The sequence below is a fragment of the Mytilus californianus genome, unplaced genomic scaffold (assembly GCF_021869535.1).
Source record: "Mytilus californianus isolate M0D057914Y unplaced genomic scaffold, xbMytCali1.0.p SCAF_3, whole genome shotgun sequence".
Lineage (NCBI taxonomy): Eukaryota > Metazoa > Mollusca > Bivalvia > Mytilida > Mytilidae > Mytilus > Mytilus californianus.
The window spans coordinates 19,929,138-19,943,845 of NW_026262679.1; the positions used below are offsets into that span (position 1 = coordinate 19,929,138).

The window sequence follows — 14,708 nt, forward strand, 5'->3', positions numbered from 1 at the left end:
TACCGCCCGTCCGGTAAACCCACCCACTCCCATTTACTTTCGTAATTGTCACTTCCGTGAATATTTGGTCTGCTATTTTATTCATAGGAACTGGAACTGTACTTATTATCACTGCATGTCAAATTTTAAAGAAAAAATCCTTTATTACAAAAATATCTAGTGATATATATAAAACAGTTCCTGAAGCTAACGATAATCATATTATTACTTTCAAAACTCATTTCTGTCTAGAAATTTTAGTTTTTTTCAATTGTCTGGAATCCCTTTATAAGTGGTCTATTAATAGATCCCCTTTTGTTAAGGAGATGCAATAAACTGGCCCTCCATACATATTTACAGCGTATGGGTAGATTTACCAGACAAACCAATTTTTTTTTAAAATACAGATGACCCACTTAATTTGTTGATTTTAAAATTTATTTCAGATATCTTTGGGAAATGATAAAAAAAACTCCTCAAAATTGATTTGTTAGTGAATCGATTTATATTAAATTTGATACAATTTGTATATAATTAAGGAGAAATACATACGATCAAAGCCTTATGTGGGCAGATTTACCGCACTGCATCGTATAGTCTCAGGGGCTGGCTTATGATGCCACTCAATCTGATAATAATGACTGATCATACAATGAAAAAATTGTGATGGCTTACTTACAATTCACTTGCTTTTCACAAACATAACTAGTACATAGTAATAAGATGGTTTCTATTTTAAACCAAAATAACAATGTTTTATCAAAGTATGTAGATCCAACATTTTATTCTGCAAATTAGAGACAGTTTGAACTACATTTGATTTAACCAACTTGGCCCAACATTGAACTACTCCTTTAAGATTCCATTAAATTTTATGTTAAGTTTTTCCTGGGCACTAAGTTTCCTTGAAACTGATTATCATATAAATATATGAATGTTTAAAGAACAATCAAACAAATAAATTAGGTAATTATATCTTACTTTAAGGTTTGTATCAATAGAGCCATTATGCATTGCTTCAAAACTCTCCAGTCTTGGGAGACCAAATGCTTCTCTTACTGACTGATAATCAGGCAACCCATGGTCTCGTGCTCTCTGAATATTTATTGCACCTAGATCACGCCTTGAGAATTCTAATGGTCCAAATACATCTCCTTAAAAAAATATTAAAATATTGTTAAAAAAAGTTGTACTTTTTAAAATTTCATTAATGTAATCCATCCATCATAATGATCATCTAATGTGTAAGAAAAAGAATTCTAGAAGGACAGAAAAGTTCGTGAAATCTAGCAAAGTAAATGTAAAGTGTCTATATAATAATGATAAAACTTGAAACTACATACTATCATTTCAACATCAATAAAATGATCTATTATATATACAAGAGCTGAGACCTGACATTTACTGATAAAATATTATTACTATAGCAAGATAACCAAATTTTAATCACTGACAGTACATCTTTTTATTATCATAAAAGATGCCTTCTAAAAAGCCTCATTTTTTCATATCCTGGAATGTATGAATCTCTGTTCAAAACATGTGTACTGGATGTGTTACTATAAAACAACCTACATTTAAGAAGCAACTATCACTGATATATACCTGCCAAATCAGCTACCATTATATTATCCTCTCGTTCTGCCAATGTTGAGGCCATCCCTCTAAACAAAGCATCAACATCCTCTGTTACAGATTCCTGACAACATAAAAAAATATCCTTTATACACCATCTTTAAATCTAGAATCTCATCATAAACAAATAACCATATGGGATCACTAAATATTAACCCTCACACCATTCAATCCTTGACTGACAATGATTTACATTTCTCCTCAATGACAATTAATCAATATTGGTATTGACATATTTATTGAAATTTGATTTTTACTGCACAAAACCACAGTTCACAAGACTTATCAACCTTATGTTAGTTAAGCAAGAGTTTTTGTATTTGTTAGTTTACAGATTCTCTGACCCATTTTTTTCAATTTTTAGAAGAAAACAAAATAAAAATAATTTTTTTTAAAAGTTTAATCCTTTTTTATTCTGGCTGACATGAAGCCCTAAACCGAAGGTTAAGGTTCACTTTTGGCAAAAGATGACCTCGAATTTCAACTTTATCATAAAATATCAAAGAGGTCACAATTTTGTTCTTTAATGTTAGGTAAAACAAATCTCTTCATAAGCACTAAGGTCAGCATATTTTGGTGATATCAAAATACGTCAATTTTCTGCATTCTTGTGACTTAAAAGCTTTAGAAAACCCTTGCTGTAACCTAGGATCTAAAACCCTTGCTGTAACCTAGATCTAAAACCCTTGATGTAACCTAGGATCTAAAACCCTTGCTGTAACCCAGGATCTGAAACCCTTGCTGTAACCCAGGATCTAAAACCCTTGCTGTAACCTTGGATCTAAAACTCTTGCTGTAACCTAGATCTAAAACCCTTGCTGTAACCTAGGATCTAAAACCCTTGCTGTAACCCAGGATCTGAAACCCTTGCTGTAACCCAGGATCTAAAACCCTTGCTGTAACCCAGGATCTAAAACTCTTGCTGTAACCTAGATCTAAAACCCTTGCTGTAACCTAGGATCTAAAACCCTTGCTGTTACCCAGGATCTGAAACCCTTGCAGTAACCCAGGATCTAAAACCCTTGCTGTAACCCAGGATCTAAAACCCTTGCTGTAACCTAGGATCTAAATCCCTTGCTGTAACCCCGGATCCCAAACCCATGCTGTAACCCAGGATCTAAAACCCTTGCTGTAACCCAGGATCTAATCCCTTGCTGTAACCCAGGATCTAAAACCCTTGCTGCAACCCAGGATCTAAAGCCCTCGCTGTAACCCAGGATCTTAAACCCTCGCTGTAACCCAGGATCTAAAACCCTTGCTGTAACCTAGGATCTAAAACCCTTGCTGTAACCCAGGATCAAAAACCCTTGCTGTAACCCAGGATCTAAAACCCTTGCTGTAACCGAGGATCTAAAACCCTTGCTGAAACCCAGGATCTAAAACCCTTGCTGTAACCTAGGATCTAAAACCCTTGCTGTAACCCAGGATCAAAAACCCTTGCTGTAACCCAGGATCTAAAACCCTTGCTGTAACCCCAGATCTAAAACCCTTGCTGTAACCCCGGATCTAAAACCCTCGCTGTAACCCAGGATCTAAAACCCTCGCTGTAACCCATGATCTAAAACCCTTCCAGTAACCTAGGATCTAAAACCCTTGCTGTAACCTTGGATCTAAAACCCTTGCTGTAACCCAGGATCTAAAACCCTTGCTGTAACCTAGGATCTAAAAGCTTTAGAAAACCATTGCTGTAACCTAGGATCTAAAATGATATGTAATCAAAAGGTGCCAAGGTTTATATTGAATCCCTAGAAACAGACAAAAAATCAGGTTCAGGGGTTGTTGCCAAAGTGATTATGCTAAAGCTGCTATAAATTATGGAAAAATTGTAACATAACTAGCATTACAACACAAATAATGGACATTTTTTATTAGAATATATAAGTATTCTGTTAACAGGAATGGGTGAGTGATGAATATGAAAATGAATCACATAGCCTGCTCCCATGAAGTGTGATACAAAATTTCAGGGAGCTCTGATTTGTAGAAAAACCTGGAAAAAAAAACCAAAATATTATGGGACGGGTGAACAAATAGAAGGATGAACAGACATTAGCAAGCATCCTGTAAATTCAGAAATTATTGCGATGTTTTATTATTGCGAAAAATGCGACAGGGTTATAATCACAATAATTTAAACTCACATTTTGATATTTTTTATATGAATTAAACAGGATTTTTCTCAGTATCGCAAAAATTAAAATCGCATTTTAGTCTAAAATGACAAAATCGCAATAATAAATGCATGCAATAATTTCTGAATTTACAGTACCCCCTCCTTTTGTAACAACAGAGTATTAAAGTTTACTTATGAGTTCTGTTTCCCTTCTCCCCATATTGTAACTTTGATAAAGGCTATTATAGATAGAAGTGCAAATGCTTCAAATTTTTGGTTCAATATTCCCTTATGATGAATAAAAACTGACTAAATTGAAGGTATTGGAAGAGAGTTCGACAACTTACAATAAATTGTTCATTTGTATTACTTGTTAACTGACCTGAGAGTTCCAATAGGCATTGCACAATCTTAACGCATGAACCTCTCCTGGTTGACCAGCTATGTTAACCTTACTTGGAATCCAAGGACATTGATCATTACCACTTGGAGCAGCTCTATAAAATAACAATCATTTAAGAAAGTGCACCTCTTTTCAGCAAAATAAGTGAACTGTCTGTAAATGATAACATTAACATCTAATTCAGAGCAGCTCTGTTATACAATGACATTCTCTTATGGTTGTGGTCTGTTATCTACTTCCTGCATCACACTGAATCAAGAGTGATACGAATAAATGATATGAAAAATACTTTAATATGGTTGACCTATCCTGCAATGTGATGCAAAACTGCCACATTTCGATTGGATTTATGTTAGGTCAATGATGACATTCAAAGGTTACAATGGACTATTTTACCTCTTTCCCACTGTGACAACATTGATATGTGATTTCTTCAATAATTAACATAACATTCACATTTTATTACCTGAAAATCATTTTCATGTAAAATTCTATTCCATTCTGAAGCATACGAAAAGCTTTAAAAGATTGGCCTTTCAGTCATAAAACTTTATTTAGTACTCAGAGTACATAATTTGTTCTTGAAACACCAAATCCAGTATTTGATAGTTTGATTTTAAAGTCTGAGTACAATAATTATTCTAAAAAAATTTATAAATCTAGTTTAAGGCCTGATGTTAACGTTTGACATCAGCAGAAGCAGACATATGGCATCAAATGTTTACAGACCAAAATAGATATAAAAAGATGTAGTATGAGTGCCAATGAGACAACTCTCCATCTAAGTCACAATTTGTAAAATTAAACCATTATAGGTCAAAGTACAGCCTTCAACTTTTTTGCGAAATTTTCTACAATAAAGATAATTTTTGCCATAAAAATAGGTTTAACAACTCCTGTGAATAGAATATCATTTGATATCAACCGATTTCAAATTCTCCCTTGTTATGGAACCTATAAGTATCATTTTATTCAGAGAAGCTCTGTTACATAATAGCAGTATCATTTACTTCCAAGCAGCTCTGTTATACAAATTCAGAATTGTTTACTTCAGCAAAGTTCTGTTAAATGATAATAGTATCATCTTATTCATATTCCTACTGACTAAAACGAGTTAACACTGTTCATGTTCAAATCACATTAACCTGTTTCAATCTGAATATTTTTTTAAAAAGATTACCCATCAACGAACTCTGGCCATCACTTCTTGGAACTATTAAAAAATATTTTACTCCTATGTGGAGGGTACATTCCCTTGATGCTTACCTTCTCCACAGACCAGGTGTCACTAGTGTATGTCCAAATCTCATTGCTGATGTCTGAAATTCATGTGTTATACCAGGGTGAACTGTTGGATCATAACCTACAACACAAAACAAATCATAACTTACTCAATATATGTAGTTACACAATGCCAGACTCGACAGTATAATCAGAAAATATCCTAAAACAAAAAAATTAATTATAATATCTTTTGGGGCATTATTAAATCAAGTTTAAGATTAAGAAATAACTAATGCAAACTATAGATTTGTTTTAAAATTTCCACATTTTCAGCCTTTATATTCAAATTCTATCACGAGCGATTTGCACATAGGTTACGATACATGTGGATTTACTTTGGATGTAAATTGTAATAGTCATTAATATGATTATTTCTGAGGCTGCACTAATTATATATATTTAGAATTTTATCACGCTGTTGTTAACAAAGTGAAAATAGCATGTCATATTAGATTTTTCATTAGTTAATGATGTGATATAGTATTCTTTTTTTGTGCATCCACATTCTGCTTTATTTGCCACAAAATATGGAAAAAAAAATTGAAACGAAAAGTCACATTTTTCACCAAAATTAGGTTGAAAATGAATTTTCCTTATGGTTCAAAATATTTCGTCCTGAAACAGATTTGTTGATGTCCAGACAATTTGTCATATCATAAGCAAAGTTTTGACATTGTCACAACAAAGCTAACAAAGTCATGATTTATTAATGGTTGTCTCAACAAAGCTAACAACTTAGTCATGTTTTATCAATGGTTGTCTCAACAAAGCTAACAAAGTCATGTGTTATCAATGGTTGTCACAACAAAGCTAACAAAGTCATGTTTTATCAATGGTAATAAAGTCAAATCATAGCCAAAAACACAAAATTTATTATGACAAATCATTTCTACAAAAAGCATGAATAACATCAGTATATTGACAGTGTTTAAAGATAGAAATGCTTGTGTAATGGGACATGCAAGTTATTCATGTACTGAAATATATTCACTGGTTATAGGTTCTCCGCTGAAAACAGAAATTAGTCTTCCACTGAAAGTGTACAAACATTTATAGGTTAAATGATTTTAAGTTTTATATCTCAAATTAAGATTTCCTCAAGGTGTAATACCACCATTGATTTTCCCCTATTAGTCTTTGTTAAATTTGCACTTTTCAAAAAATTGTGCAGAATTTATCTTTGTTTCAAATAAACAAATACTTGGCATGAGTAAAGTTTTATCCTGTCCAGTACTATAGAAAAAATTTCACATAACATTTCATTGCATATAAGAAAATAACCATCACTGGAAGTTAACCAATCAAATTTCCCCCCTTTTTTAACCTGTGTACAAGCTTTAGTAACCATGTAACCTCAAGTTTCCAAAATATTCTATAGAAACCCCAAATAAAGAAATAATGGTGCTTTGAAATACCCAAGATATATGTTTATGACTCAGAAATGTTTTACTGCAATGAAATGTAGGATCAATTACCTACAACTGTCAAATTCAAGGGAAATATTTTTTTGACCTATTTTCGTATGCAACCGGATGTGACGTACTATGATTTGGTGGTATTACACCTCAATAAAGCTTGTTTACAAATGGTGCTTAAAATGAACTTATTATTACAAACCTCTATATGGTATTCTTGCTGAAAGGTCAAAGAATGTCTGATTATTACTTTCTATTTTCAACCATCTTGGTAGCCAATCATAAAACACAATTTTCTACAAAAAAACAGTAAAAATTCATATACTCAAGATAGTGGATACTTTTTTTTTTAGATGAAATTTGAGTGATGACATATCAACATGTACTGAAAAGGAGGTTTTATTGACATAATACTGACAGGATGAACAATAACAGACGGAAGGCTAAATTTCCTTATAAATTTAAAACATAAAATAACACCCTGTTTATATAGCATGCAGTTTATCATTCTTTCCAAGTGAAAGATTTTCCTGTTAACTTTCAATTCTTTTTTAAACACAGAAAATGAGTAAAAATTGTCATTGAAAGGGCAATAACTCCTTATTGGGGTTGGCTGATGGTTTAGAGATTATTGACTTATTTGTAGGTATCGTCTTACTTATCTTCTTTTTACATTTTCTCTTGATTTCTATATATTATATTTTTGCAAAATTTATATTGAAGGGAAATCACTCCTTCAAGATGTACTGACTATTTCCATCATATTGACTTAATTGGAGATCTTGTCTATCTGATTCTTTTCGAGTTTACAGTTTCTCTCTATCTATAATAGTTTTTGCCAAATACCTAAACAATGGGTAAAAATCATTATCATTGAAGAGCACTAACTGCTTTAAGGAATTGACTGACAATCTCAGTCCTTAATTACTAGTTATATCTTATTTTGCTGATAATGTTTGCTGTTTTAATGTATCTCTCTACCTTTTATCATCTTTGCCAAAAATGAAAAAAGAGATAAAAACATCATGCAAGGGCAATAACTCCTAAAGGAAGTTGACAGAAAATTTTGGCCATATTGACTTATTTGAAGATCTTGTCTAGCTGATCCTTTTTGCTGTCTTAAGATTCTCTCTGTTCATAATAATTTTCAAGATTATAGCATTGTTGCAAAAATTAGTTAAAATTATATCTTAAGGGCATTAACTCCAAATAATAGTAGACTGATGATTTTAGCCATGTTAACTTATTTGCTGATCTTGTCTTGCTAATGACTTTTTGTATTTAAAGTTTTTGAAAATAATATACCAAAAGCAAAAAATTCGCAAAAAAAAATCATCATTTAAGGGCAACAACTTCTATAACAAGATGCATAATTTTGTTCAAAGAGAACATCAGGTAGATCTTGATTTAGTATGCCAGATTACGGTTTTCAAGGAATTAAAAAATTACTTGCATTTTACACTTATGTTCTATTTTTAGCATTGGGGGTCATGTTGGTTGGCAGACAAAATCATATGACATATTTTTTTAACTAAATACCCCAAGGATGATTGTGGCAAAGTTTAGTTCTAACAGGCCCAGTAAGTTTAAAAGGAGACGATGTTATTCAAATTTAAATGGACAAAAGCAATAACAGATGCCAAGTAATTGCAACAGATGATTTTTAAACCAACGAATGTACTGATTTTACAATATCACATTTCCAGGTTCAGTAAACCGTGAAATCTGGTCAAAACCCTTCTTTGGCATATATCTTAAAAAGTTCACATTATAATGAATGTACTAAGTTTCAAGTTGATGTGATCACAAACTCCCTTAATTAAATCAAATCGTAAACCTGATAAGGGATGAACAGACAAAAGGACAAACTAACAGAGGTTTGCATGCGAGAATAAACAGAACAGTAATCAAGGTGCCTACCTGGTAAATACCAACAACCATCTTCCTAGCTTGGTTAAATATTCTCTCATCAAATTTAAATAAATCTTCATCTGATGTCCATCCATTGTTGGTGGCAGTCTTGTTGGCATAGAAGTTATGTAATCGGAACCAAAGTACTCCAAATGACAGCAAAAATGGGTTTTCAAAACCTCTAGGATTACCAAGTCCTGAAAGATTATAAATACTCTGTCAGTAATAATATACCTGATCAGGATGAGTTACATACATACATAGTGGTAAAGGTGTCCAATTTGATCTGCATGAACAATTAAAAGGTTGTTGTTTGCTAAACATTCGGTGGCAAATATTTTATACATATTTATTACTGTGAATTCATTTATTTTTGTTGATAAGAATTTTTGTGGATTGAGGAAAAATTGTATCTTCGTGGATATTTGATTTCATGGTTTTGCCCAAGTCTGCATACATGCCTATAGAATATTTGTACTTAGTTGAATATTTGATTTCTTTGTTTACCTATAACCACAGATCCATGATTATTGGTATTCCACAAATTATAATGTATCCACAGTACTCTACGAAATTAATACCAGTTTTTATACTTACTTTATCTTCACATAAATGGGAATGCAAACATTAATTCAACTTTTGAATAAATGAACGACTGTAAATTCAGAATTTTTTGCTTGCATTTATTAATGCAAATGTTGAACCATGGACAAAAATGCCAGATTAATTATAGTAATTAAGGTAAGGCTGCATATAAATAATGCTACCATTTCTAATGATATAATTAAATTTTTTTAAATAATAAAAGTTTGTATTTTTGCATAACATATCTCTTTTCTATTTAAGCAATTATAAAAACCTTACAAAAATTTCTGAATTTGCAGTATATAAAAGTATAACCAGAAGCACTTCTACAATCATGAAAACAGGTTTGAATGACACTTACTCCAAAATCTATTAACACCTCTGAGTCTAGTTTCTCTTGTTGTTTCTCTAGGATTGGGTGGATTGGCGTATGGTAATCTGATGTTATTTCTATCGGGTAAGCTCATGCTTATAGGATGTGGTTTATCATCTAATGCTTTCAGTCGTCCTCCACGGAATTCCCTTATAGCATCTGTCCATGCTTTTGCTGGTCCATACATTAGTTGACCGTCAATATATGGTGTTATTTCAGATATCTATAAACATCACTATCAAGTTAGTTTCATAAAATTAAAAAAACATCACTTCAAAAAATTTACTTAAATTAGCAAACTGGTCCCTTAAAAACTTTTATTATAACTTTAAACATTATTATGTCTATTAAAATTTGAAGTTATCTATTTTTTTTTCATATGAAATTTTTAAAAGCAATTAAGGGAGTGAGACAGAGGTTCTCATTTCCCAAATCCAACTTTTTTGTAATTTTTTTTCACACTTTTCACCCTTTTTTCCCAGATCCCACTTTTTTTCCCTACATATATATCCCACATCCCCATTTTTTTAATCCCCTATATCCCACATCCCATAAGTGTGTAACCTTCTTCAGAATTGGAACAGCTGACATTTGGTAATCAGAAACAACTCGGAGCCAATTACTGCTCAATGAACTTTATACTGCTGATAAAAAATGAAAGTATACATCAACTAGCAGTTAGAATTTAACCATCTGATAGATATTTCTTTTAAATGGGCACAACTGAAGGAGATGCCCATTATCATACATTAGTAAGTAATACAAGTACCTGTTGTCTAGGGTTATTAGGTGATTGTCCTGTTCTGAAGTCATATCGAGACCGTAAAAATGGTAACTGTACATTGCCTTTACCCTCTATATCGAAGAGGTCATGACCCTTAGGTACATCAATATTTTCAAATTCTCTAGGACAGCCAGGTCTCTGAGAATCCATGATTTCTTCTACAACTTGCTGACCTAAAATTTTATAGCAGCATAATAACTGTTCATGAAAACGTTTTTGGAAAAACAATCATACCACATCTCCTTATTTTTATATAGTACACTGCTCAGGACAGAAGTAATGAATAAAATTTGGAACTCACCAAAGTAGATCTTGTTTTCAGCTGTTCTGTTTTCGTAACATTTAAAGAAAAAAGCCCAATTTTTCAAGTTAGGAATGATGCTGTTATCTTATCACTAATTAAATGACAGTAAACGCCCTGCTGTATGCATTGTACAGAGAGTGTGACAGCACAACATTTTTTTAATGCTATATCATAAATACTTCATCCTATAAATATGCCTAATCATCATGTCAAAAAATTTTATGCTCAAATTTTTAAAGTCACTGATCATGCCGCCTGATATGCTGTAAGCAAATGAGATGCACAGATGCTGATGTTCCTGTTCACAAAATATCAATGAAATATCCTAAGTACTTATTCTGGAATGGACTCAACATTAAGTGATGACAACTATGACCATGATGTCATTAAAGAAGTAATACCCATTTCTTGCTACACAACATTTGCTGCAGGCAAGACAAATCATTCAACTAAAGGTATTAAAAAAGATGAACACAAATTTAGAGTACCATGACCCTTCAGGGGTAAATCAAATATCAGAGTAGTAAAATAAGTAAAGAAAACCACTAAATGTATTAACAATAGGTAAATCAAATATCAGGGCAGTAAAATGAGTACAGAATACCACTCAAATGTATTAACAATAGGTAAATCAAATATCAGGGCAGTAAAATGAGTACAGAATACCACTCAAATGTATTAACAATAGGTAAATCAAATATCAGAGCAGTAAAATTAGTACAGAATACCACTCAAATGTATTAACAATAGGTAAATCAAATATCAGATCAGTAAAATGAGTACAGAATACCACTCAAATGTATTAACAATAGGAAAATCAAATATCAGAGCAGTAAAATAAGTAAAGAAAACCACTAAATGTATTAACAATAGGTAAATCAATAATCAGAGCTGAGTAAAATGAGTAAAGAATTCGACTAAAATGTATTAACAATAGGTAAATCAAATATCAGAGCAGTAAAATGAGTAAAGAATTCGACTCAAATGTATTAACAATAGGTAAATCAAATATCAGAGCAGTAAAATGAGTAAAGAATATCACTCAAATGTATTAACAATAGGTAAATCAAATATCAGAGCAGTAAAATGAGTAAAGAATTCGACTCAAATGTATTAACAATAGGTAAATCAAATATCAGAGCAGTAAAATGAGTAAAGAATTCGACTCAAATGTATTAACAATAGGTAAATCAAATATCAGATCAGTAAAATGAGTACAGAATATCACTCAAATATATTAACAATAGGTAAATCAAATATCAGAGCAGTAAAATAAGTAAAGAAAACCACTCATATGTATTAACAACTTTTGATGACTCAAGAAGATTTAGAGTTTTATTGCATAAACACCTATTGTTAATTACTGTATGTTGGCCTCTATTTGTCTTTCAGGAATGTTGAAACATTTGTGTTGTTGGTTTGCAGCCTAATTGACCTATACAAGACATCTCTTTTTATTCAGTAATATATATTCCTTGAGGAATCAAATGCATTTTCTACTAAAATCCTGAATCATTTAATATTAAATTCTCTTGGAATACATGAATAATATTATTCACAAAAAAGAAACAAAGTGAATCTTTTTTAACAAACTAATTATTTTGAATGTGGTATAAATGAATATAAAATAAACCTACATTTAAATAAATATGCTAACATAATCCTCACAAGAATCTTACCAAAATAAGTAATCATAGCATTTCTTCCTCTTGGTGATCCAAGTCCCATTGGTCCTCTAAGTGCTGCACTACTGATCTCGAAAGGATTTGGCCGCATGGGTCCGGCCATGTGATATACTCCATCAGCATAACCAACTTTACTTTTTCGTAACAGATGAGTATCTATAAAAATAATGCATACCTTAGCAGGGCATGTGTAATACTGATAAATTTACCTATTGTAAATCTTTTTATTACTGAAACAAATAAAAATAAAATGCTCCGCAGGGCGCAGCTTGATACGACCGCAAAGGTCGAACCCTGGGCAAGTATGGACACAACATTCAAGCTTGATACAGCTCTGAATTTGGATTGTGATTAAATATTTGAAACAGCATAGGTTTCTGACACAGAATGAATGTGGTCTAAGAACTTAAAAAATTTAAATTGGACATTCACCTATTATGGTCCAATATCCAAAATCTAAATACATGGTTAGATTCAGCATATCAAAGAACCCCAAGAATTCAATTTTTGATGAAATCAAACAAAGTTTAATTTTGGACCCTTTTGACCTCAATGTGGACAAAGTTGATAACGGGGCCCAAAAATCAAAAATCTAAGTACATGGTTAGATTCAGCATATCAAAGAACCCCATATATTCAATTTTTGTTGAAATCAAACAAAGTTTAATTTTGGACCCCGATTTTGACCAACTTGAAAACTGGGCCCATAATCAAAAATCTAAATACATGTTTAGATTCAGCATATCAAAGAACCCTAAAATTTAAATTTTTGTTAAAATCAAACTAAGTTTAATTTTGGACCCTTTGGACCTTAATGTAGACCAATTTGAAAACGGAACCAAAAATTAAGAATCTAAATACACGGTTAGATTCGGCATATCAAAGAACCCCAATAATTCAATTTTTGATGAAATCAAACAAAGTTAAATTTTGGACCCTTTGGACCTCAATGTGGACCAATTTAAAAACGGGGCCCAAAATCCAAAAACTTAATACACGGTTAGATTCAGCATATTAAAGAACCCCAAGAATTCAAGAATAAAACCCCATTGAAATTGATCAAGAAATAAGCAATTTATACAAAGTATCTTCTTTTGCACAATACTGTGCAATTGAATATTTCTTGCTATTGCGCAATACTGTACAATTGACAATTTCTTGCTATTGCGCAATATTGTGCTATTGGATATTTCTTGCTATTGCGCAATACTGTGCAATTGAAGATTTCTTGCTATTGCGCAATACTGTGCAATTGAAGATTTCTTGCTATTGTGCAATACTGTGCAATTGAAAATTTCTTGCTATTGCACAATACTCATTATATAATAATTTACACATCCTGTTTGGTGTGTATCTCCTACCATATCATTATTATTTGCTTTTAAATATAAATCAGAAATAACCAACTTAAATTGGAAAATTTTAAAAGATAAAAAAAAGGAAAAAAAGAAAAAAAAAAAAAAAAAAAATCCCCCCCCCCAAAATTTTTTGAACCCCCTTATTATTCATCACCCCCAAACTCAATCCCAGCCTTCGCTTTGTGGTATGGTACCTTGCAGTACAATTTCAGAGAGATCCATACACTTGAACACAAGTTATTGTCTGGAAACTAGAAAAATGCTTATTTTTGGCCCCTTTTTGGCCCCCCAATTCCTAAACGTTTTGGGCAATTACCCCCAAACTCAATTCAAGCTTTCCCTTTGTGATATGGAACCTTGTAGTACAATTTCAGAAATATCCAAACACTTACACACAAGTTATTGTCATGAAACTAGAAAAATGCTTGTTTTTTGCCCCTTTTTTGGCCCCTAATTCCTAAAATTTCGAGGCAATTACCCCCAAAATCAATTACAGCCTTCCCTTTGTGATATGGAACCTTGTGGTACAATGTCAGAGAGATCCATACACTTACACACAAGTTATTGCCTGGAAGTTACAAAAATGCTTATTTTTGGCCCCTAATTCCTTAACTGTTGGTACCATAACCCCCAAAATCAATCCCAACCTTCCTTTCGTGGTATTGAACCTTATGGTAAAATTTCATGGAGATCCATTCACTTAAACTAAAGTTAGAGTGCGAAAACCAATGTGTCTTCGGACGACGCCGACGACAACGACGACGCCAACGTCATACCAATTTACGACCAAAAAATTTTTAATTTTTGCGGTCGTATAAAAATTCACAATAATACAGTGATAGAAATAAGGCCAGACCACATACCTGGCATTTATTATGC

General features: G+C 32.2%; 1 protein-coding gene across 1 annotated transcript in view; it reads right to left on the minus strand.

Annotated features, from left to right (window-relative positions):
• The window catches only part of LOC127734067 (dual oxidase 2-like), a 66,111-nt gene that overhangs the window by 37,921 nt on the left and 13,482 nt on the right, over nucleotides 1-14,708 (minus strand). The window contains exons 3-11 of the mRNA XM_052243693.1: nucleotides 12,466-12,627; nucleotides 10,468-10,655; nucleotides 9,687-9,921; nucleotides 8,750-8,937; nucleotides 7,032-7,125; nucleotides 5,397-5,493; nucleotides 4,110-4,224; nucleotides 1,585-1,678; nucleotides 961-1,133 (exon numbers count right to left, since the gene is read on the minus strand). Of these exons, the coding sequence (XP_052099653.1) occupies nucleotides 961-1,133; nucleotides 1,585-1,678; nucleotides 4,110-4,224; nucleotides 5,397-5,493; nucleotides 7,032-7,125; nucleotides 8,750-8,937; nucleotides 9,687-9,921; nucleotides 10,468-10,655; nucleotides 12,466-12,627 (1,346 nt within the window). The remainder of the gene's footprint in view (nucleotides 1-960; nucleotides 1,134-1,584; nucleotides 1,679-4,109; nucleotides 4,225-5,396; nucleotides 5,494-7,031; nucleotides 7,126-8,749; nucleotides 8,938-9,686; nucleotides 9,922-10,467; nucleotides 10,656-12,465; nucleotides 12,628-14,708) is intronic.